Below are 26,032 nucleotides of genomic sequence, written 5' to 3' on the forward strand. Positions count from 1 at the left end.
CATTTACTGTTTAGTACAGTTCAACCGATGATTTGGAAGGCCAATGCCGATACCGATATTTTGGGATGTAAGCTTCCAATAGCCAATGTTTATATTGTATATAATATTTGTATTTTATAATCTGTGTATTTAAATGTAACCATTTTCAGTCCCAAAAAACTCCCCCAAATTACAAGAATTCAGACCATCGCGGGACACTACAACTCTCCATTGAAACACTTACTAATGAAATTCTTTTAGGCGAATTAGCAGCTCCTTAAAGTGGGGTGAGGCAGGTTTCACTGCAGGTTTTACAGACTGAATCTGTTGAGTGAAATCATATCTTCACCTCCATCAATATCCGATCTTTGATATATATCGGTCTAACCCTGCTGTTCAGAACCATCTTCTGTCTGTAATCCCACCATATTTCTCTCCAGCCCGACACTAAGGTGTGGAGATTTTTGTTAACATACAACATTTAGTAGCTGGTCACTAATAGGTTATTTACAATACTTACATATAACATTGTTTCTGTTATGCACGCACAATTAACTGCTCATCCAAAAGAACATGTGAATGTTTTGACAACTGTTTGATTTATTGATACGTTTTCTATGTACACACACACACACACATACAGACTTGGATCTTTGCTTCAGTCGGCGTCAGCCAGCTGTGACGCTGATGGCAGCGTGACTCAACAGTCTTTAATGTCAGCCTCTCTGTTTACAGGATCAGTCAGGGAATAACAGCTTGGCACGCATGGTCACAGTTTCATAAGACTAGAGGTGGAACAGGAAGGGTTACCATGCACTGTTTCCCCTGGAGTATGTTTCATTACTGATTTAGACAATTTACACAAAGTAAATGAGATTTGTTGTTTTCCAGTTTCCTGTTAGTGTTCTTGTTCTTCGTATCTGATACAACATTAAAACCCTGAGACATTAAAACCCTCTAAGGGAAATAGTGGTGTGCTGTGTCTACTGGGAATTGGAATAGAATAGTTTCTACATCAAATGTAATGTGTAAGCATGGTTTTTGAGAATGAAGGAATGAGATCAGAAAAGTAAAATAAACATTTGTTTGGGTTAAACAGAAGTGATTTAAGTTTCTGAACTGTATCATCCTTTGGTATCAATATCAAGTACCTTAAGTCATCCAGTTGCAGTTCCTCAGAAGGCGGAGGAGGGGTTAGCTAAGTTACATTTCCCAGGCAGAGAGGCTTCATGTTATACTTTGATATCATTACATCGCTACATCATCCTAGTGTCAAGCTGCTTAAGTATTTACAGACGTTACATATTTTTTTATAACATTAACTGTTGACTGTTGACTTTACATGTCAAAAAACAAAATTAATCAACACCATCATCTACTATCTACAGGCTAAAATAATCTCCAGATAACAGAATTGGACATTCCCCCAAAAAAAAAAAATGCAGCCTTAAAGGTGGAGACTGCTGTGCAGTCGACTGTCATTTTTTTAAAAGTACTCCATGTAGCATCATAACATCAATATATCATCATAAAATGAATTGTGATACCTTGGTATAATTACCATAAACAAATGAGACCATGGTTGAGATTTCATTGACTTTCATTTTCCTGAAGAGGATAAACATGTTTAAGGTACTATAGTAATGTCTCAAAGGTAATGTGGTAATGATTTACTGATGTTAAAATGTTACTCGCAGCAGTGTTACAGCAGGTAGCAGGGCGGACGACATTTTTCAAGCGTGGGTCCCTGAGCCTTTTTCATTTGGTTTCCTGGCTGAAAAGATGTCAATCCTCTGGTTCAAAGCTCTATCGAACCCATAGGTTATTAGGTTGTAATAAGAAATATATAAATTCAAATCTTTTTCTATGACAAGGGATTGTAGCACTAAGACTGTAATTACACTGGAAGACACATTTTTCCATGGCTTTCTAAACAGAAAAAAAAAAGATTCAGTGTGGTTTCTCCATTTAAACACACACAACAAGATCAGGTCTGTGCCAAAAAGAATTTTAAGCCAGGTATTTTGTGTAAATCCAGCCTTACATCATCTTCATTCCTTTGTAAATCAATGGAATAGTGATAATTTCCTTTGTAATTTAAAGATGATCTTAGTGCTTGTGGTCCCTGTATGTTCTGGTAATTCTTCTATGATGGTATGAGACTCCTGTCTGACAGCAGACCGGGGGAAAAAGACTAGGCAAAAGGTTTCACATATTTGAACTATAGATGTAGCCATCGCAGACGTCCCACTTTTTACATTCTCTCTTTTCCCACACTTGCTGCTACACCCCCAAAAGGAATAATTAGGAAAACCTGCAGCACCAATACAGGATAGATTCAGTGTGGGACTTCTACATGAAGTGCTTTTACTTTCCAGACATCTAGCTTCAAAAGAGATATAATCACTCTTGAGATAAGTTGAATCAGGAGCCTCCTTGTTCTTCAAATATTTGAAACACTCTTTTGTCTACATTTGCCCAGGCCTGTTGGACGGGAGCCTGCCGCCTCACAGGAAGCTGTCCTCGTTGGAGACGTAGGAGAACCCGTTGAAGGCGTTGTTGGAGCTGGTGCTGGCGTTGAACTCGGGGGTCCGGCTCACCGAGTTGGGAACCATCTCCCTCGTGAACTCCGGGTCAATGTGCTGCGTGTCCGCTGGGCCCTTCTGCAAAACAGAAGGTCACGAAGAAGAGAGGAATGATTGAGAAAACGTACATTTTAAGGTAGTAATCTGCAACATGTTCATATAAATAAAAGTCCATTTTGCTTCTCTCTATCGCCCATTGATATAATAGTGATTCAACCTATAACCAGTTCATTAAATCTTCTACATGTGCTGTTCTTAACACCCGGTGTCTGGTTGCTCTTTCCTGGGAAAAATCCTGTTACGTTTCCTGCTGCAACAGCAGTTTGTTTGGAATAAACAGAAGAAGAACTCTCAGCAGTTAATTACCATGAGCAGTGATAGTAATAATAATAATAATAATAATAATAATAACCTTTATTTGTATAGCACCTTTCATACACAACATGCAGCTCAAAGTGCTTTACATCAATAAAAGACAGATAAAAAGATAAAATTCATGTAAAAGAACAAGCAAAATGCACTGCATTAAAAGAATCAAATCAAGTAAAATAGAAAGATAAAAGAACACAACAAATACTCCCACTGCAGCAATACCAAAGATGTTACCAATTTTTTTTTTTTAAAACACCATCTCACTGATTACAACTTTAAACTGTGAACTTATATGTTGGGTTTTTATGAAAAACAAAAGAAATAGACAGGGAAGACTTGAAGAGAAAACTGACCAGACAAGGAAAGGAAATTAGTAGGGATACAAAATTGTGTAAAGAGTATGACACCATTTATAAAGGAGAGTTAGGACAGGTGAGGCCTTTCTGAAAGAGAGGATTGAGGTATTAAAGAAAACAAGTGAAGTGGCTGAGATTTAGAAGAAGAATCAAGAGGCGTCTGTATAGGCCGGTCCCACTGGAAAAAAGTGTTGGGGGAAACGGCTTGGGGGAAAGTGGAGGATTATTGAGGAGATATTTGAGAAGGCAGACTTAAGTGTCAGACAGTCTAGACAGACTCAGTGTGCTGCTGGGGATGAAGCTGCAATCAGACAGACGGAAAAGACAGAAAAGACGGGTTGGCAGTCAAAAAGAAGAGGGGATGCTTACAGGAGCAGTCAGACAGAAAGACAGTCATGCACAGAGGGAGGTGGATCAGCTGGTAGACAGACAGGCTGCAGAGACAGACGGGGTTTTAAAAAAAAAAAAGAGCAGTTACAGGATACAGACAGGTAGACGGCCGAAACAACTCACCACGTTTGGGTTGTAAGGAGGAGTGATTCTCTTGTGGTAAAGATCGTCCCAGTTGATTAGAGAGAAAAAGACGTGGTTCTTTATTTCTAACTGTAAAAAAAAAAAAAAAAGGAAAAAAGAATTATACATCATATGGATATAGTACAATTACACTGTGCAGTGTCATTTGCTTTCCTTTCGACAGCCTCCACCTGCAGCCATTTTCTGTAAATATTCAGACAGATTCATTTGTGGACACTAAATGTCAAAAGAGAAAATATGCACCCATAGATGTTCAAAATATAAATGTTAAATTGTAGAAGAGCTGTAACAGTCATCTACACAGCCTGCTGCTTAATACTATGAAGGTGATGACACTTTTGGCATCTTGGTCAAGTTTTTCATTATCATTTCTTAGATCAATATATGCCAGACAGTAGAACATGACATTAATCAATTTCTCCCAAATAGACATGTTCATATTCAGGAGTATTACGAATCCTATCTGTTTCAGTGGCTAACGCTAATGTAAATCACCTTAACTGTGCACAAAGAGATCTATGACTTCTGGGGACTTTTACTAACATACGGTTCTGTAATATGAGTGTTCTTGATTTGACAGCATGTCCTTAATTTAGATTTAAACCAGATATCAGTGGACCACTTTTCTTTACACATACAGAATAACTGCAGTCCAAACTACAGGAAACAAGTATTTATACATTTAATGCACAAAGACAGTTGGAAAGACTGTCATATATTTTTGTGAGTGATATTTGACTCACGAAGTCGGCGATGGCCCCGAGGCGTCGGTGCTGGTCCTTCTGCAGCAGACCCAGCAGCAGGGAGCAGACGGCGTCCGACTTCCCAGGAGGCAGCGGGAGCGGCTTGTGCAGGATCCCATCATACATTTCACCAACGTCACGACTGTAGAACGGAGGCTGGGGGGAGTGAGCACAAATATAAAATATAAGTTAACTGAAATTAGCTGGTAAGGAACCAGTAAACTTATGGTAACCCTTCCCAGAACCATGGTTTTATACTTTAAACCCCTTCATCATCTATTGGAGTTATAATTTAGGATCTTTAGTCGTACTTTAGTTATGTGTGATTATATAGGCGGACTGGAGGAGGGAGAGGTTACACAAATTCATATAGAAAAATAGCAATGCAAAATATATGTATGCATACACACACAATGGCATAACTGCAGGATGAAAGCGAGTTCACTCCACTCAACTACATGCTGCTAGAGACTGGAAGATGGAGAGTTAATGCCAGTGGCGGGGACTCAAATCACATGACTTGGACTCGATTCTCAATTTTAATTGCTTGAGACTTGACTTGGGTTCTGCTGACTTTGGACTTCAAGTCAAGTCAAGTTGGGACTCGGGACTTGACTTTGACTTGTACTTTGATGACTTGAAAAGGTTTCTAAAGTCTTGACAACAGATCTGGTGTTTATGTAAATGACTTAGATTGAAAGTTTTGTTCCACCAGACGACTGAATTTCATTTCTGTTTTCTGAATTTGTATGGAATGATTGAATTTATTTAAACTGAAAGTTGAAACTGATTATAGAAATCAAACTCATGATGCTCTTACCTCAAGTTTCTATCCTATTAAAACCATATTGCTTTGAAAAGTCCTAGATATTTAGTTTTCTTTAAGATATTAAATTGATACTGGACCCTTGATTTGCTCTGACTTGACTTGCTGTTCTACATTTAGACTTGAGACTTGTGCCTCAAGACTTGAGATTGACCTGGGACTTGAGCAAAGTTGACTTGGTCACACATCTGGTTCACACAAATAATAGGCTCACGAAGCACCTACACACACACAAACAGACATACCAGGCTGTAGATCATCTCATACAGCACCGCTCCCAGACACCACCAGTCTACTGTCCGGTCATACGGCTCCTTACGAAGAACCTCTGGTGCCAGGTACTGCAGACAGAGACGGATACAAGAAGAGAAAAAGAAATAGTGCAAAGTGAGCAGCAGGAGGGAGAGAGATCAAAGAAGAAGAAGGGAGGGAGAAAAAAACAAAAATGAGAGGAAAAAGACTGTAAACTTCACAGACAAGTGACAAGAAATACTCACCCGACAGACGGCAGCAAAGAGGTTTTTTTTAAATAAATAAGCAGCATGTCACTGGTTTATGTGGTTCACTCTGTAACTGGCACTTTTTCACTTTCCTATTTTTTAGAGTTCAGAGGGAGATTGTCTTTAAATCCATGATCCAGCTGGGAAAATATGAGTGAGAGAGGCGAACAAAAAGCATCCCAACTTTCCTTGACAACTACTACTGAAGTACAACCTTTCTTTGCACACAAACTATTCACATACTGACCCAACTCCTAACTGTTGGGTCACTTTTCCCAGTTAATCTGGGGTAAAGAAAATAGCCAAGGACTGCCTCTACACCACAAAATTGCAGTCTGTTGACGAAATCCCTCAGGAGAAGTTTAAACACATCTGGAACCGCCAACAGTTTTGTCACACGACTTTCTGATGGGATGTTCCTGTATCTATGTATATTTTTAGACTTCATTTACTCACTTCTGGGGTCCCACAGAAAGTCGAGGTGGTTGTCTCCGGTTCTACACCTTCTTTACAAAGCCCAAAGTCTGTCAGCACCACATGGCCCTGTAACACACACAAGCATGTACTTATATTTAAGTTGTACAAATAGATATTTACAGAAAAAGCATACAAATATGGGTTTCAGGGTTTACAGTTTGAAGGCACTGAAGTGAATCTGACTTACTTGAGAGTCTAAGAGGATATTCTCTGGCTTCAGATCTCTGCAGAAGACGAGAATAAACAGAGTAGTAGGGCAGAGAGTATAAACGGATAATTTGCAGATTTATTGTTTTGTGTTTAACAATTACAATCCTTTGTGCTTCTGCTGTTTGAGTGTGTAAATGGTGTGAGTGTGTATGAAGTGTGAGTGTGTGTGTGTCTGACCTGTAAACGATGTTGAGAGAGTGAAGGTAGCCGATGGCGCTCGCTACCTCGGCAGTGTAGAACCTCGCTCTGGGCTCAGAGAAACACCTTTCTCTCTGGAGGTGGAAGAACAACTAGAGAGAGAGAGAGAGAGAGAGAGAGAGATTGACAGAGTGTAGAGAGGATGGAGGGAGAAATGAAAGGGAGAGGAAGAGAAAGAGAAGATGTTGGAGAAGACAGAAAAGTAAAGTGGGGGTTGGAGAGACACAGACAAAACAACAGGATGAGGGAGAAAGAAAATGAGAGAGAGAGAGAGAGAAGTGAGAGATTAATTTCTATTCAAATGTTATATAACTGAGATGAAAGAGAAAATAAAAGTGTGACTCAGAGCCGTGGCAGTGGGGCCGGGGCAGGGGGTTAACTGCTTGCGGGACCTGTGTGTTTGGAAAGCAGTCACAGAGGGGCGCTGCTGCTGGCAGCCTGCCAGGCTTTGGCTGATTTGATATAAATAAAGGATTACTTATTAGGAACATTGTTACAGTCCGGCCTGCTGGCCCAGCTGAGCCACAGGAAAGCAAACTGTACAGGAATATGATGGAGGAACAACAGCCGGGTGGTCTGGTCATTTCAGACCTGGGCTAAAATATATTGCATGTGGTTTATTCAAGGTGAGGTGCACTTTATTTATAGCCTTAAAAATGTGTACAACCCTGGAAAAATAAGTCAAATCAAACTCAATCCATGTTTATACGACTATTTTGCTCAGCAATTTAATTCAACTGATAATTTCACACATCATTGCTTCTTGTATGAAAAGCTTGGGTGGGCATCCCTAACAGTAAGATGTGACAGGCATTGGTTTCTCTTTATTTATAAAGCCCTTAATGGTAACTTGCCATCATATACTACTTCTTTATTAAATTGGTCCTATAGTCACTATTCAACACGTTCAAGTGATTGGCTAATGCTCGAAGTGCCGCGTACAAACACTGAATTTGGGAAAACTGCCTTTAGTTTCTGTGCTGCACACACCTGGAACACTTTGCAACATACATTGAAACTGGACACAATTGTACATTTGGGTCAATTTAAAACCATAATTGCAAACTGCACCACTCATGAATGCAACTGTTTTTAAGTGTGTTTGGCTGTGTTCTGTTGTTATTTGTTTATTTGTTTTCTCGTTGGTTGTTTTTTATGTGTATTTTACTCTGTACTCTCGGCATCATTGTAAATGAGGGCATATACCCTCAATGATCTCTGAGATCTAAATAAAGGTTGAATGAATGAATGAATTAAATTAAAGGTGCCATATGTAGCACCTTTACATCAACACTTGCTCCATTTGCGATGTATGAACAGCGCCCTCTTCTTCTTTTGTGCCGTAAAGCAATCTCCCTTTGTGCCATAAACCTATCCTGCCAGATCCAACCTGGTGGCACACAATGTAAAATGCAGTGTAGAGGCAGACAATCTTTTCAGCAATGATCTTGTTTGTTTATTACACCAAAAATCTCAAAATGAACGTGGTAAAGATGTATTGATGCTAAAATGCTATATGTAGCACTTTTAATTCAGTTAATTCTTTAGGTAAAGGTGATAAACGGACATCAACGACAATCGCAAGATGCAACATAATAAATCTGGCCACGTGTCTTCTTTGCTTTCACTTGATGTCACAGCTCCCATCTGTGGCAGCCATTTTCTATCCCACTGAGTATTCAATTTATTTCAAATGAGGAACCAAAATGTCATCAGTGAAAAACCGCAGAACATCATTTTTACTCTTCTGTAAGTCAACTGGCAAAATCATGATTCTCTGTTGTTTTTGGGAAACCGGGCCGTGTAGTCTGTGCCAAAGTCTATTCTACAGTCTTGGTTAGACAATACAGTCTGTTTTGATTTATTCAGTTTTATTCTTTTTCAGTTTAAGACACGTACCTCTCCCCCGTTTACGTAGTCGAGGACGAAGTAGAGCTTCTCGGGGGTCTGGAAGGAGTAGTGAAGCCCCACCAGGAACGGGTGTTTCAGACTCTTCAGCAGCACGTTCCTCTCTGCCATGATGTTCTTTTGCTGCAGGAGAGGAGAAACATGAAGACATCAACAAAAAGATGGAGAGAGGATAAAGATGGTGAAGGGAAACAAATAGGTGTGTCCTGCTGGCTCAGTGGGCTAAGGCCAATAGGTTATGATGACACAACATTGCGGATCTGAATGGTTCATTCCCACACACAAAATTCACCTCTGCTGTGTCTTCTACTTCCATCAGTACAAGACTTGTATCAAGACATTTCATGACATATAAAATGCCATGAGAAATGTCTTGATAAAGGTCTTCTACCAGCACTTGGACACGTGGACGCTTTTAATGACTAGACCACTAGACTGGTAGAATGGAGATGAGGAGAGAAAAAAGATGGAGAAAGGAAAAGACATTGGAGTTTTAGTTTAGTACAAAGTTTTCTCTGAGGCGGAGTTGCTCTGGAGGTAGAAATAATCGTACTGGTTGAGTTAAACCTCAATGGACAGAGGTAGAGAAGGGGAGGCGCTCAGGAAAAAAGGAGGAGGAGGAAGAGGGAATGCAGTGAGAAGGAGGCTGTAAAGGCAGAAAGAGGAAAGAGAGAGAGTAAAGACAAAGAAAGAGGACGAGGAAGAAGAGCATGAGGAACCAGACGCAGGGGAGAAACCAGAGGAACAGAGGAGCGGAGAATCAAACCAACAAGGAGTCGGAGAGAAGAAGAGTCACAAGGGAAATGAGAGAGGGAGTGGTAGAGTCACGAGGGAGGAGGAGGAGGAGGAGGAAGAGGAGGAGAGGGGACAAAGCAGTATTGAACCAGGAGACACGAGGAGAGAAGGAGAACAGGAACTCCATCTGTTTCTCTGTGTCGTCACAAACCACAGCGTCACATCGGCATCAGCTCTGGGCTGCGGATGAGAAACAATAATAAAACTCTGATGGAGTCGCTAAAAGAAACACCAGAGAAAGAGAGACGGGTTTTCTATTGTAGATCCCAGAGATCCCAGAAATAAACCAGTCGAACAGACAATAAACCTGTCCTGACAAAAATGCAGTAAATCTTTTCTGTTTTTTGGCATCCTCTATGTTTGAGTGTGTTTTTTTTTTTTTTTAACCTATTTTTCAATTTAAATCCCCATAATATTTGAATTGATTTGTTAAATGATGTTAAATCTAGGTTTAGCCCGATATATCGTCCGATATCGGCCTTTTCTAAAATATCAAATATCGGCCAGTCATGTCGTCCGACACTGTTTAATGATGTTTTGTTTTGTGAATTAATTCTTCATTTAAATGCCTAATGTATCCCAGAATTTCCCCTACCATTGAAGAGGAAAGTATTTCATTAGTCTGGGTTTCAATGGAGAGTTTTAGTGTCACATGATGGTCTAAATGCTGTTTCAGAGGCTTTTCCACCCTGACAGTAACAAACGTCTGGGGGAAAACATTGAATCTTTCTCATTTTTTGGCATGAAGATGGTCAAATTTAAACAACAGTGAATGTCGGCACAAAATCTATCCGCGACTTCAGTCTAAACATATTGGTATTGGTCTTGAAAAACTCCACATCAGTCAAACCGTAAATTAAATCTAGTGTGTGGATGGAGAAAGTAGACCATGATCAGCCTGGGAAACACTGTGAGAGACAGAAATCTGCAGTGCAAACCGCACGAAAAATAACAGAACCATGTGAAAAGTAAAGGAACGGTTTCCCTCCCAGAGGAGAGACGGTCTGTGAGTCAGTCAGTCCACATTCAGACAGCAGTGAGTGGAAAATCACCACATTCATCTGTCCTCTGAAGTGTTTTTTTACTATAGGTTTGTTAAGGTTTGTATTTTTGTACATTGCACCAGTGACAGAGGAGTGAAGCGCACAAATCTCTCTCCTCTGAACACCAAACACTTCAACCTGAGCTGACCCATAACATCACCTGGCTTTAACATGTTGGCAAAATGCAGTGGTGGAATGTAACTAAGTGCATTTACTCAAGTACTGTACTTAAGTACAATTCTGAGATACTTGTACTTTACTTGAGTATTTCCATTTGATGCTACTTTATACTTCCACTCCACTTTAGAGGGAAATATTGTACTTTTTACTCCACTAAATTTGACAGCTTTAGTTACTAGTTACTTTGCAGATTTAGATTATTAATACAAATCATAAATCAACTAATAAATTATGATATATTTTGTGTAGGTTAAGCTACCCAGCAGTATATAAAGTAATTAAAATTAGCTCCACCTTTACCAGCTGCAACATTAAAGTGATGAACACATTAATGCTTCACTAATTATAGTCCAATAACATGATATATGATTCTGAAATGGGCCATTCTGCATAATGACTACTTTTACTTTTGCTACTTTAAGTATAATTTGATGCTAATACTTTTGTACTTTGACTTAAGTAACATTTTGAATGCGGGATTTTACTTGTAACAAAGTATTTTTACACTGTGGTATTGCTACTTTTACTTAAGTCAAATATCTGAATACTTCTTCCACCACTGGCAAAATGCCTCTCAAACAGTTGAAGCTTGCACTTCAGATGAAAAGCCTGATTTAACAACAGATCGGACTACAAGTGTTTGAGTTTGATCAGATATTTCGTCTGTGCTGTCAGACAAACAGCAGCCTGGTTTATTCTGTGGGAGTTGTAAAAGCCAGCGTCAGTACAAAGGACAGAACAAGCTGCAGATTAGATAAGATTCAGATCGTATCGCTCCGTCAGAAACAGCCTGCTGAAGACTGTTCATATATAATTAATTAATAATAACACTGACAAATTCACACACACTTCAGATACAACATGTCATGTTCTCCCGGCTCACTGTGAGAACATTCAAATATGTGTTTTTATTGCCTGATAATAACCACATGCATATTAACTTCTTTCTGTCTAATCACTTCCTAACTCAGACAACATAATGTATTCATGCATGTATGTTAAAGTTATGCATTCATTCATTCATTCATTCTTTCTTTCTTTCTTTCTTTCTTTCTTTCTTTCTTTCTTTCTTTCAATTTATACTGATTCATTCATTCACTCAAAGCAGCATAATCCTCTCTGCAATGTTATTTTCCATGACATCATTTGACTTTTTGGCCAAGTCAAAAGTGCTGTATCTCTTAAAATCAATGATCGTAATATTTTCTTTTGTCTTTTTTAAGGCTCAAGTGAGGTTTTGGTCGGTGTGAAGCTTATGTTTGTGTTCATAACTAACTTTTTAGGTGAAAATGACGATGAATTCTGGCTTTGCAGCTTGGCCAGAAGACATAAAAGCTGACATAAAACAGGAAAGAGTGGTATTGAAGACATTTGTCAGTGTGCCGGCAGAGCCCACCTCTTTCTTCTTCAGGATGACTTTCTTCTGCAGCACTTTGACGGCGTAGAACTTGCTGTCGGCTTTGAGTTTGGCGAGCAGCACCTGCATGGAGGTTTGTTTGTTAGCGGTTTGTTTGGTAAACACCCTGCGCCTCCATCTTGACACTCTGCTATCAAGACGTTACATCGAGTCCCCGTGTGAACGGCGCCGAGCGACCGCACACACAACACAGATACGTGATCTGTGGAAACAGATGACACTGAGAAATCTGAGAAGTCTGTTGATACAAAGAAAAAAGGTCCGGACAACAGCAGTGACATTTTCATGTAGAAACACAAAACGGACGACAAAAGAAAGTAATACTATGAGAAGTTTAGTGTTTTCTATTGCTGTGTACTTCTTTATGGTAAATACATTTTCTAGTGTTTTGTTATTCCTCGTCCTGGATGATGTTCAGGTAACCTTAGCAGGCCTCAGACTATAAAGTTAATGATTCATGAAGCCGGCAGCACATTTTGATCAGACAGCAGTCAGCAGGTAGACTCTCTCTGACCTGTCTGCAATGTCAGCAACAGCCCACTTTCTCTCTCTCTCTCTCTCTCTCTCTCTCTCTCTCTCTCTCACACACACACACACACACACACACACACACACAAGGTCAAAAGACTGAAGTGGTTTCTATTAATCGATGCTTCTCTCCAAAATGTGTACCAGTGGCACCAGAATACCTTTTGCATTCGGAGCACATCCTTATTCATGAAATCTCCTATCTGTACAAAAAACACACAGTTCATTCCTACTGTAGGTTTTATCATTTGATGACGTCCTTAACTTTGCAACCATGTGTCAAAAACCTGAGGTCAGTCCTGATGTTTGACCAGTTGGAGCAAAAACCTCAATGGATAAATGAAATTTTGAAAAGTAGATAAGATAGATAGATAGATAGATAGATACATAGATTTAACTGTCTTACCTTTCCAAAGGTCCCTTTGCCAATGACAGCCAAGAAATCAAAGTCCGTGGGCCTGGCACTGAAAAAAACAGAGGAATAAAATGCGTCTGTATGGCTGTGTGTCCCATCTATCCACAGCCTTTTCATCTCTGCTCTTCAAGAATCTATGTTTTGATATATTCTAAAAAATATATATATTTTAAAGATGTTGTGTGAGGGAATTCTCAATAAGGAGACTCCTGAAAGTAAAAGTAAAAGCTCAAAGCAGACGATTCTGACATCAATAGTTTGTTTTTGCGGTAACACTTTACAATAAGGGTCACTAAGTTAAGGGTTAATTAATGCTTAATAAGGGTTAGTTAATGCTCAATAATAAGCATTAACTAACCCTTAATTAACAGTTAACTAATGTGTAATTTACTAATGAGTTCATGTTAACTAGGGTATTAATTTATACATTATTTAATAGTTTATAAAGATGACTATTAAATAATGTATAAATTAATACCTTAGTTAACATGAACACCATTAGTAAATGATTACCAGACACATTAGTTAACTGTTAATTAAGGGTTAGTTAATGCTTATTAAGCATTAACTAACCCTTAATTAATGTACCCTTATTGTAAAGTGTTACCGTTTTTGCTAATGCTGGATTAGACAGCTATATCTCCATGTGTTACGTTAAAGAGAGCTACATGCTGGTCAGTGATAGTAGAGCTACTGACTGTGGGTTTGCTGAAGGCCCCAGGTTGACATCGTCACGCGACGGGGAGGACGGAGACCGCAGCTGGAAGACAAACACAAACACACACACACACACACCAGCTGAATGAAGGCCATGACAGAAAACACTCACTTTGCACTAATTTGCTTAAAGACACACAAATCAATTAAAAACACATTAACTCTCACTTTCTTTCACCATTCAACATCCCCAATTAAATTAAACTGAATGTTGCCTAGGAGGGATGCAAAATGGTGAAGACAAAATGTGAAGTTTTTTAGGGTCGCTTTTCCTTTAAGACATTGGACAGATGAGACAAAGTTAGACAAATAACCTTCTTAAACTGGGACCCAAATGGATTGCAGCATATCTCTAGTGGGTCTACTGTCACATGCTGATGAGCCTTGGTCTGAAAATAGACTGAATTGTGTTTGTTTGGATCCTGAGCGGAGACACAGTGAGAATCCCTGACGAATGCAAAAAAACAACAACACAGAGATGAAGCAGGAAGCCACTCACATTACATAGAACAGTGTGCCATGGCTATCGTCCATTCCACTCCCAGAGACACCAACATCAGTGTTTCACAGGTCTGTCAGAGGAGAGGAGAGAGAGAAGAAGAAGAAGAAGAAAGAAGAAGGGACCATGAGCAGCTGAGGATAATGTGGTCAGCGATTCACAGATTTCCTCCCATGAGGCTTGAGCTGGCTACTACCCTTTTGTGTGTGTGTGTGTGTGTGTGTGTGTGTGTGTTTCCGAATCTGCTGCTGCCCCATCCAGGATCCAGAGGAACTGGTAGCTCCGGTTTGGAACAAGATGCTGGAACAACAAAGGCACAATGAAGGACATCCTGTGTGTGTGTGTGTGTGTGTGTGTCTGTGTGTGTGTGTGTGTGTGTGTGTTGGCGTGGCGTGGGGTGGGATGGGGTGGAGGGTCTGTGTCAGTGAACACGTTTACATGGTAAATATTGTTTTGTCATTCTCACGTCTGTCAAAATGTGCGGGATGACCTAGGTCACACACACACACACACACACACACACACACACACACACACACAAAACATAATTATGCCAATAAATGGTAACATTGCTTCAACAGGAGCTATTTACCCGTTTATAGACCTGAACACCACAACATTTTTTGTTGAAATCAAATTTTGCCAATAATTTTGACCAGAAATTCTTCATCAGATTGCTTTTGGATTCATGAAGTCGTGATAACAGACATTTGGAGGTAACAAAGATCAATATCAAATCAATACACTTCTACCGAAAAAGATAACTAACAGTATTTGACAGTATTTTAATCTGAAATTAGATATTCTACCTTCTGAAAAAACATGACACACTACTCTGAGAAACCAATCGCTGTAGTGTGAAAGTAACACTCATCAATTACTAAAGAGGTTATTAGCAATCTGGAGAACTTTATGTACAAAATATTAAATTTCAGATGTAACCATTTGCAGTTTTAACTACTGAGCAATGAACATCATCTAACACTCTTCATATTCCAAAATGGATGAATCATATTTTGGAATATGAATTTACTCTACTGTGTTAAACCACATTGCTTTCTCAATTCTTACACGTTTGAAGGCAATGTTGCTCATTTCTGTTGCCTCAGAAATGTGTCCATGAATCGTGGCCTTTACAACCACCATGCTATGCATCAACATTATTTGAAATTTTCCATTTGATCGAGCTGCATCCACCAACAGAGTTTTATAAGAAGGAAATAGATCGACATATTTCATGGCCCAAAGCTGCCAGGTTAGATTGAAACAGAGCAGCTGTCAATCCACGTGTAATTCAATCAAAAAACGTAAACACAAAATTTAATATACATGATTAAGACAAAGCATCCTCAGTTATCTCTTCATAGTTTGCATATGCCAAACTTATTAGACAAAATTTTTCAATAATTGAATTTTGAACAAAAAAAATCCACTTGCTGAACTTCCTGAACTGGATTGATTAAAACAAATAACAGCATAGAAAGCAATTCAAAGCAGTTTAAAGTGCTTTCAAATGATCATTGCACACTTGTCAATTATAAGTCATATTTTCACAGTTTCAGTAATGAGGGGCTTCCACATGAAGCTGTCTGTGCCAACAACACTATATGGGAAAACTTCTTGAGAAAAACAGCTGTTTTTTTGTCAAAAGGGGGAAGGCAGTGAACAGAACAGCCTCCAAAAATCAGTCACAACGCACGATAACAGTTTGAAACTACAAAGAGCTCACCTGCCTCTGGATAAACATTTCTCAGCACAGATAGTTTTCTTTCACAAACACAGAGACCCTGACGAAAAAGAACTACAGTAACCCTATAATGAATGTTAGAAGGATACTATACAAATATCACAGCAAAGCTCAAAGTCACTATAGGACCATTATAGTGCTACTACTGGAGTTAAACACCATAAGGTACAATAAGGTCATTATAAGCATTTATCACTATTAGTATCACTATTGAGTGCCATAGACACTATAAGTCCCTATAAGAAATATTATAGGAATATGACCTTTCATTAAGGGAAAAGTTTGAAACTACAAGTACCTCATCTGCCACTGACTAACGTTTCTCAGCACAGATAGTTTTCTTTCACAAATATAAAAACCCTTATGATAAAGAACTATAGAAGTTTCACAACAAAACTATAAGTCGCCATAGGAATATTATTGGGATTTTATAGTGATACCAATAAGGTCACTATGAATTCATTATTCTATTATTATCATTATTCTACTATTCTATTATTATGTCTTCTTATTATAGGATCAGCTGTACATGTCCATAATAACACCTCTATAATTATGTTTTATAACTTTATTACTTAATGCTATCACTGACATGAATACTTTTTCTATAATCTATGAATGAATGATCCATTTTTCATGCTCTGCTTGGAGTATGATCTCCTCCTCTTTTTTTTATTTATTTATTTTTTGGTTTTTTTTGTTAAATGTTTTGTCTAATTATGTTTATATTGTATTTTTGTCGTTAAGGAGCCCCTTGAAAACGAGATGGTACATCTCAAGGGGTTATTCCTAATAAAGATTTTCCATTATTGAGTACAACAGACACTATTAATCTCTATAGGAATATTATAGTGATAGTATAGGAGATAAATACCGTACAGTACAATGAGGTCACTATACCACAGACACTTTTAAGTCTCCATAGGAATATTATATGAAATACAGTAATACCATTGGAACACAACAAACTCAGTACTGATTACCTCAGACAGAACAACTTCCTATAGGAATATTATAAGAATATTATAGTGATACCATAGGGCATAAATACCATAAAGTTCAATGAGGTCAGTATTGAGTATCACAGTATAAGTCCTTACAGGAATATTATAGAAAATGCTATGGTGATACAGGAGTACAGAAAGGTCACTATAAACGCACTATTGATTAGCACAGACACTATAAATCTGTATGGGATTATTATAGGAATATGACTTTTCATTATGGAAAACTAGAAACAGCTCAACTGACACGGAAACAAATATTTCTCAGCAGACATATTTCATTCCCAAACATTAAAAAAAGTAAGTTTCATTTAGGATTAAGCAGATTCTGGGAAGATTATCCATTTTTAGTCAATAAGAAATCGATAATGTTTGCTCACCTGAGTCCAGATGAGTGCAGGCAGAGAGGGAGAGCAGCGGGTCTGCTGTCTGACAGGAGAGAGCCGTCAAACACTGTTGTTCTCTGTCACAGGAGCGCGCGTGAGGCGGATCTGGGGTCAGGTTTTACCAAATAAATCCCAGCCGATGATTATTTCAGACGGTCAGAGGTTCCGTCATGAAAGCTGGCAGCAGGGTGAATCATTGATGAAAAGTTGGGGCAAAAAAAGGGGCGGGGCAAGGTTAGGACTGTCAGTGTAGTGTGTGTGTGTGTGTGTGTGTGTGTGTGTGTGTGTGTGTGTGAGTGTGCGCGCGTGTGTGTGTGTGTGTGTGTGTGTGTGTGTTGTTGGAGGAGGAGATGAGGAGAGAAGTGGGTGGCCCAGACGGGACAAGAATTTCACCTCTGGTTTTCGCGGCTCGCCTTCAAAATAAAAGTATGTTGTAAAATAAAAATTAAACATTCATCAGCTTTGTTTACCCGCCATTTTATCTGTGTAAAACAGTTATACTCACCTTATTTAGCTTATTTACACCAATCTTGATGATGTAAATTCATAACAGTAAGTAGTATCAAACAGAAATTAGCCTATAGGGTCTTTTCTGGGAATAATGCTTTTCTGAAAATATAATTGATTTTTGTTTCTATTGGTGGTTGTTCGTCTGCACTGGAGGTCATAGTCTACCCACTTTTTTTTTTTTTGTTTATTTAATACTACGTCACTTCCCAACAGTCTGCACGTTTATATTCCAACCAAACACTACAGCAGCTGATTTCACTAACTAGCACTACTTCAGTCAGAAAGAGGGGAGCGACTCAGTGAAATCAGCTGCTGTAGTGTTTGACTGGAATGAAAATCTGCATACTCCTGGCCTGGGGCACCCAGCGGGGGGAACAGGGGTGACACCCAGGACCCCAACATGAGGGCCGAACCCTAAAGTGTCTGGACTAAAACGCCTTTTGTGGTCCTCTAGTGTATATTTATGGATATTTTATGGGTTTTATTTCTAGTTTTGAAACAGGATTTGGTTGAAATCTACCACCACAAACAAATAACACTCTCAAAAACATGATACAGCAACTGTGGTGTTATTTAAAACAAACTGGAACAAGCAGGAATAAAATCTGGCTCTGATTTCCCTGTGCAAAGTAAAACAAAATTGTCTTTCCTATACACATTTGTAACAGAGAACTACTGGTGAAAGAGTACCACCCAAAATCCAGAATTTCAATTAGGGATGTGTCGGATAATTGATCAGGAAATGAATGGATGGAGGTGTGTTTGAGTAGAGGGGTCCAGAGTCTCATAGGCCCCATAATTCCTTGCTGCACCCCTCCTGGCACGGCAGATGATTGGAAACTGCTGTGTTAATGTACATATATGAACAAATAAGCGTGCTTTTATTTTGAAAACAGCAGAGCAGAGGTGTCCCAGCTCTCCTTGGCCTCCCTTGAGCGGGATAAACAGTAACTCCAGACCTGCACACCTAATGTTTCGTCTTGTGTAAAACATTTACGAGTCAGAACTTTCATTTTCACGAGTTTGGAGCAGCAGGTTATCAGTGGTGTGTGTGTGTGTGTGTGTGTGTGTGTGTGTGTGTGTGTGTGTGTGTGTGTGTGCCCTGCACTGGAATAACAAGATAAGCAGTGAAAGCAGAAAGGGTGTGAAAGAGTTGCCACCACCACAGGCAACTGTTGACGACAATACAGGCGATAGGGGGACGTGATATAAGCAACAACACACACACAAGCACTAAACGTCTCTCTCTCTCTCTCTCTCTCTCTCTCTCTCTTTCACTCTCTCCCTCTCTCTCTCTCACACACACACACACACACACACACGCACCTACACAGTAGAGAAATTCCAATTAAATTCCTGAAATTGGAATTGGAATGTCAGCCAGCTCTAAGGAAACAGAATTGAACTGGAATTTAATTAATGATTAAATTCCATGAAATTCCACTTCCAAGAGAGTTTGTCTTGACTTGCTAAACATTACAAATCAAACATGGTGAATCAAATAAGACAAACAAATAAAACACATTCAATCACAATGTGTTATTTATTTATTTATTACATGTTCTGCATCAAATAGCACCTGAAAGGAACCTGTAACATTTTATGATATTCAGTGGGGGGAAGAAAATGGAATTTCACAGAATTTCATTGAATTCAATTAAACTTTCTGAAATTCTAATTCAATTCCAATTCTGTTTCCTGTATGTTTTTGTTTCATATTCCAATTCCTCCAATTTTTGTTTCTATTGGTGGTTGTTTGTCTGGACTGGAGGTCATAGTCTACCCACTTTTTTTTTTTTTTTTTTAATTTAATACTACATCAATGCCCAACAGTCTGCAGGTATTGAATCCAACCAAACACTACAGCAGCTGATTTCAGTAACTAGCACAACTCAATGAAATCAGCTGCTGTGAAGTTTAACTGGAATGAAAATCTGCATACTCCTGGCCTGGGGCACCACAGAGTTACTGAACACCCAGGACCCCAAGATGAGCGAGGATTAAAATGCCTTTTGTGGTCCTCAGTTGTCTATTTATAAATATTTATATTCCTATTCCAATTCCTCAGCTGAATTGGAATTAATGAGTTCATTCATAAATTGACTCCCACTCTGCAACGTGTGTGAAACCACACATAAGACAAGAGACCGGAATCAGACAAGACAGCTTTGGACATTTATTAATTCATATGGATTGAATGACATTTGTGACCCAAGATTATTTTGACACACACACTCACACACGCACGCACACACACACACACACGCACACGTGCCCAAACACACACACACACACACACACACAAATCCCACCAGAGAGACACAGAAAGAAGTAATATTCAAGATTCCAAGAGCCCTTAAAACATTCCAGCAAAATAACTTTCATCTCACAATGATATCAAATCCATATAACAGTTTGACCCATTTCTGACATAAAATGTAAACATTTCGAAGAACACACTTTGAATGGAGTTTGTGTCACATGTAAACTGCTATATTCTCTAGATTCAGAGCCATGTTATAGTGCTGAAATGTGGATAATTTGCACTCTCTAGTGACCGAGTATGGGAACGTCAGCGTGAAATCCTTCTGGATTTCACAATTGTGCTAAAATGCCAATGCAAAGTGTCCTTTTTTTCATCTGTTAAGAATTACAAAAAAATAATTTCAGATCTTTTGCATATAGAGATAAAAACGCAAACCATTGTGTTGTTTCATGCTGTTCTCTCACTCAGATTAGAATAGAGGATAACGCTTAAAATTACAGCTCCTGCATTTCTGTTATTCTTACGTAACTGCACAGTAAAACCTGGTAGATTATGAGGTGGTAAACAAACTATTAATGCTTCAGAATAAGAATAAGTCTGTTTTCTGGTTTATCTGTCAGAAGTTTTAACCAATTCAGCAGCAGCTTACTGGACATTTCCAGTATATTTTTTCTTACTGTGTAATGAATTACTGTATAATAACAAAAAGGGGAGCTGTAATATGAGGCGTTACCGGATACAGTACCTCTGTCTCGACTTTTTTTATTGCACAAAACGCGAAGCTGTAATGAGCTTCACTGACCAGCCTTGTCTACTGCATTTAAACTCCTCTTACTTTCTTTTTGGCCACTTGTTTTTTGTTTTTTTTTTCCCCCTCAACCCTCTCCATCTTTTCCCTAAGTTTGTTCTTACATCCAGTCTTTTGTTTCCTCGCTTTGTTAATTTCCTCTGTCTCTTCCAACCACTTTCTCTCTGCCTCCCATCAACCTCTTACCAAGGGTGGAAGTAACTAATTACATTTACTCATGTTACTGTAATTGAGTAGCTTTTGTGTGTACTTGTGTGTATTTCACTTTTACTTAAGTATGTTTTTACTCAAGTATCAAACTTCACTATATTTTTAAATCACATCCGTTACAGAGTATAAACGATGTCTCTCTCCTTTAGGAACAGAGACTGGACAATCATAAATTAACAAACTGTGGAGCCATTCACAGTGAGGAGAGTAATCTGGCTTTACTTTGTTTCTGGACATTATTTAGTAATTTCCAAATTTTAAAATAAAAAAAAAACCTAGTTTGAACTCTCACTTTGTCCTCTCACACTTTTAGAGTTGCATGGGAAAGATCACAGCTAAAAAAAATTCTCTTTTCTGAAAAGTAACTCAGTAACTCTGGACTTTTTTACTTCTACTTAAGTAAAATATCAGAAAAGTAACAATACTTCCACTTGAGCATTTTAGTGTTCTTTCCACCACTGCCTCCTACCTCCTAATCCATACCTCCCTCTATCTCCATCCTATCTCCATCTTCTCCATTTCCCCCTCCCCCCTCCCCTCTTCCCCAGCCTCCCCCCCCCCCCCTGCTCCCTCCCCCCTCCCCTCCCTCCCTCTCTCTGATGGGTACAGGACACCAAACACATGAAAAGGGTCCGGGGTGTTTTTTTTTTCCTGAAACGGAATGAATTTGGCACATGATGATTGGCGGCCGGGGGCCTGTGAGTGGGCGGGGTCACTTGAGTCCCTCGTCAGTGCTCTTGAACATCAGGATGGCGTTGGAGATCTTGAGCGCGGGACCTAGCTTGATGCTCATGATCTTCACAATGTCGGTCTGGGTCAGCAGTAGGAAGGCTTCCCCGTCAATCATCTGGGGAGACGCAGATACAATACGGATTACAGAATTAGAATTATGTCATGTCATGTGTATGTGATGTGACTGATTATACGTGAAGTAATCTAATTGTCGTTCATTAACACAGCGTACGCTCGGTGGTCTCACCTCTTCTTTGAAGAGACGAGCCTGTTCTTCACAACCGGTCAGATTCTGGACAAACCCAAAGACCTGCAGCAGAGACACACCGCCAAATAAACCTCAAAATGATCACAAGCACTATTGAAACTTAAAGGAATAGTTCACCGAAAAATGAAAATTCTGTCATCATCTACTCACCCTCATGCCAAATGATTGCACAGGTGAAATTTGTTAGTCCATATAACACACAGGGAGGCTGCCAGCACAGCTTGGTAGCAGCCTTCTCCAAAACAACTGAAGTCAATGGGGACCTGTTCTTTAGAGCTCCAAAACAAAAACAGCCAAACAATCACACTGTGAATAGAAAGACCTATACACCATTATTTGTTGCAAATCAATCAGCTGTAGTTAAGATTTGTACTAAATGATGGTGTAAATATACTGTAGGTCTTTTTGGAACTCTGAAGAACTGGTCCCCACTGACTTCAGTTGTTTTGGAGAAGGCTGCTATGGAGTTGTCCTGGCAGCCTCCCTGTGTGTTATATGGACAAACTTCACCTGTGTTTCAACTGGCATGAGGGGGAGGAGATGATGACAGAATCTTCATTTTTGAGTGAACTATTCCTTTAAGTTAAGCGGTAAGAAAACAAACACAGAAAAGCCTGAGAAGCCGCCCTGACCTCCTCCACGCTCCACGCTGCCACCTGGCTGGCGTGGATGCCCTGGACGCCCGGCAGCAGCTTGCAGTGCTGCTCCCAGCACAGGGACAAGGTCCGGTCCGACTGGCCGCTCAGAGCCGACATGAACAGAGACGGATACACACCTTCAGAGGACATGTCTGAGGAGACACACACACACACACACACACACACACACACACACACAAATACATACTCAGATTCAACTGGATAGATTTTTGAAGGCCAGTACTAATATATGTACAGTGCAAAAGTCTTAGGCACCCTAGACACCCTTTTTATATACATTTTGTCTTAGATGTTTATTTTCTGCATTAGTGTGTCAGCAGACTGCTTTTTATAGCAATTTTTTTGATATTTAGAAACTTTTCATTTCATTATTTTTGAAAGTGTCTTTGCTTTATGGATTTTCTTTTTTTTTTTTTACATGTGGCTAAGACTTTTGCACAGTACTGTATGTAGATAGATACTCATATATTTTTGGATTGAAGCTGCCAATAGCCGATATCTTGTGCCAAGAGGCAGATGGAAGTAACACTTCTCTTCTGGATTAAGAAAAAGTGTTTATAGTCTTTGGTTTACAGGTTCTCACTGGGAACAGCAATCGAATCTATAGAAAACTGAGATACCAGCTCTAAGATTGAAAACCTTTACTGTCTTTTTGGCTTTTTTAAATTTCACACTTGCGCCAATATTTGATTCGGTCGATACTGCGTTCATCCCAACAGTGGCATCATCAACAGTAGAACCTCCATTAATGTTTTCTTATGTTTTTTTGTTAGCAGCATTGCTTCTAGTGCAGAAACAGGTCATACACATTAAATGAATTGTGCAATATTATGCTTAATGTATGTGACCATATTTCATATGTAGATAAAGGCCACACAGTCCTGAACATGCACAGTATGTATAAGACTCACTCTGGTAGCCTCTCTGCTGGTTCTTCCTGTATTTGGGAGGACGGCCAATCCTGAAGACAAATGAAAAGATTATTATGAGACAAAAGCGTGCACCACACACACAGACTCGTGCGCACACACACACACACACACACACACACACACACACACACATCTTTACCTGCCACGGTAATGGGTCTTCTTGGTCCTTTGGCCAAAGAAGAGATTCCTCTTGGACTCTGAGTCTGATAGGTCGGCCTTCAGTCTGCCCTGGTTACGCTCAGCCAATGGGCAGCCAGAGAGGCAGTGATGGGCGGTGAAACGACCAGTCACATGACCTGAACCGTCACAACCGGGAGTTGGACACTTCCTGTTTCAAAGAAAGAGATCCATTCAACAGACATATGGCAAATCTGCCCACAGCGCGATCAAGAAATTTACAAATTTTGTTTTGATATCTTTTACTGCCAACATCATAAAATGTAACATTTTAATAAGATCTAGAATCGAGTTGCTTTCAACATTTCAAAAGTATTGTAATACTTCTTTTATGGTCCATAACTAATATGAGTGCATAAAGTTTTAGTGTGGGACGCCCTGCTGGGAACCAAACCCAGACACTCACAGTGTCTGTGCCATGCTCAGCTTACTGAGCTACAGACGCTCTGGGGCCACAGACAGAAAACATGGCAAAATCACAATAACCCAAAAGTTCACTACTACTTTCAATACTGTTTCAAAAGATTGAATTCAATATTGCATTTTATAAATGTTTGATACCAAATGCTGAAATTCCATTCAGTGTCACCTTTAGAGGGCGTATACATGCTGCTGGCACATGGACTGGAAGAGTCAAAAGAAGAAGAAGAAGGACTGGAATAGACTGAGCTGCAGTCTGGCTCCTGACAGCGGACTGCAGCAGTGAAGAGTCAAACAGCTGAACACATGGAAACAGTCTGGAACTGAATCCCAGTTCACTGAACTGGTTGACAGACTGGTGGCAGGAGGGAAATGTGAAACTATTTCCCTTATAGAGCCGACAAAGACGAACACCAACTGACGTGTCAAAACCCCGGAGCAGAAGTTGCTCCAAAGCCGTTCAGGTCAACGTGGCAACACACTACTTGATGGTTTTTCTTATTTACCGACGTATCGTAGTAGTATCAAATTCTTTGATATTAAACTCAGTATTGGTGTTGAAGTGAAAATGCTGCTATTGTGACGACACTAAGACAAAAGCCCTATTCGCATGGGACTAATATTACCTGGGGACCTCTAGGAATTTGTAATAATTGCGGAGGTCGTCTGTGATCTTAATCCCGTGCGAATCTGCCATGTCCGTAATTTGTAAAGTAAAAATTCCACCGCAAATTACCCACCATATTTCGCCAAACACAGAGGTCATGTGATAATATTAGTCCCGTGCAAATCGGCATCTCTGTGATTTGGGGTCGTATTTTTTTTTTTTTTCAAGGTTTTTTGTTTTCTCTGCGCCTTTTTTCCGCCTCTTTTCCGGTCGAGAATTATGGAGGCTGCATTGGCAATTATAAATGAAAGTTCTGACAGCATTTTGGGTGCAAATTCAGGAGGCTCATCTCGCTACACAGCATGGAGACCCATTCGCAGAAAGAGCAAGCTCAAATCCATCAGAAGAGCGAAATCTCGAAAGATGACGAGATGGATGACATTCATGGCAGCATGCGGCATAATTTTTCTATCTTTCAACAGGCTCAACAGTTATTATGTGGCAGCCTATTAATAGTAATGTTTGGCCTATAGCTAGTGACCAGACACTTTCCAATCAATATTCCTCCAAAGATAGTGCACAAACAAGCCAGGTGATTCATATCATAATTCAAGGTTAATATATCCGGGGTATAATGTCAGTAAATTCGAGTAAAATGCAGACTTCACTTATCCCGTGCGAATGCGCCGCACGAAACACAGACGCGGGGGGGCAATTTCTAAATCACATGAGGTCCCCAGGTAATACTAGTCGCACTGCAGGGATAAAAGCTCATGATTCAGTTCAAACTGAGTGCTGACCTGTGGTGGAAGCTGTACTTGTTGGTTCTGGGGTGGCTGATGGGTTTACAGGGAATAGAGGAGGGGTAGCTGGCCTGGCCTGTGGCAGGAGGCTCCCTCGGACCTACACACACACACATATAGACAGATGAATACACACACACACACACACACACACACACACATTAAATAACACACACACAAACAAGCACAGGCACCCACACAAACATCAGTAATGCAAACAG

General features: G+C 39.6%; 2 protein-coding genes across 2 annotated transcripts in view; both read right to left on the bottom strand.

The window, feature by feature from the left end:
- Nucleotides 1-44: 44 nt before the first annotated feature.
- sgk2a (serum/glucocorticoid regulated kinase 2a) lies at nt 45-13,964 on the bottom strand. Its single transcript, XM_071536441.1, has 12 exons — nt 13,952-13,964; nt 13,765-13,864; nt 13,058-13,115; nt 12,103-12,186; nt 8,680-8,811; nt 6,760-6,872; nt 6,560-6,596; nt 6,352-6,438; nt 5,641-5,736; nt 4,570-4,725; nt 3,806-3,895; nt 45-2,642 (listed from the first exon to the last, which is right to left on the bottom strand). Exons 1-12 carry the CDS (start codon nt 13,962-13,964, stop codon nt 2,487-2,489), a joined length of 1,122 nt encoding a protein of 373 aa, XP_071392542.1. The 3' UTR covers nt 45-2,486.
- A 7,961-nt stretch (nt 13,965-21,925) lies between these two features.
- l3mbtl1 (L3MBTL histone methyl-lysine binding protein 1) overlaps nt 21,926-26,032 on the bottom strand; it is a 19,209-nt gene continuing 15,102 nt past the window's right edge. Inside the window, exons 16-21 of the mRNA XM_071536434.1 lie at nt 25,809-25,911; nt 23,944-24,132; nt 23,784-23,833; nt 22,846-23,003; nt 22,193-22,255; nt 21,926-22,060 (exon numbers count right to left, since the gene is read on the bottom strand). Of these exons, the coding sequence (XP_071392535.1) occupies nt 21,926-22,060; nt 22,193-22,255; nt 22,846-23,003; nt 23,784-23,833; nt 23,944-24,132; nt 25,809-25,911 (698 nt within the window). The remainder of the gene's footprint in view (nt 22,061-22,192; nt 22,256-22,845; nt 23,004-23,783; nt 23,834-23,943; nt 24,133-25,808; nt 25,912-26,032) is intronic.

This window comes from Centroberyx affinis, unplaced genomic scaffold (genome assembly GCF_046629955.1).
Source record: "Centroberyx affinis isolate AG114_WGS23_722 - 3 ecotype Tasmania unplaced genomic scaffold, CSIRO-AGI_Caff_v1 ptg002871l_1, whole genome shotgun sequence".
Taxonomy (NCBI): Eukaryota; Metazoa; Chordata; class Actinopteri; order Beryciformes; family Berycidae; genus Centroberyx; species Centroberyx affinis.

Bases quoted from the DNA above. Each gene is read 5' to 3' on its own strand.
- sgk2a (XM_071536441.1), bottom strand. The intron at 13,116-13,764 runs GTCAGTAGCTCT...TGTTTTTTTCAG, and splicing joins GGGCCTTCAGCAAACCCACA to TGCCAGGCCCACGGACTTTG. The intron at 8,812-12,102 runs GTGGGCTCTGCC...CCTCTCCTGCAG, and splicing joins TCATCCTGAAGAAGAAAGAG to CAAAAGAACATCATGGCAGA.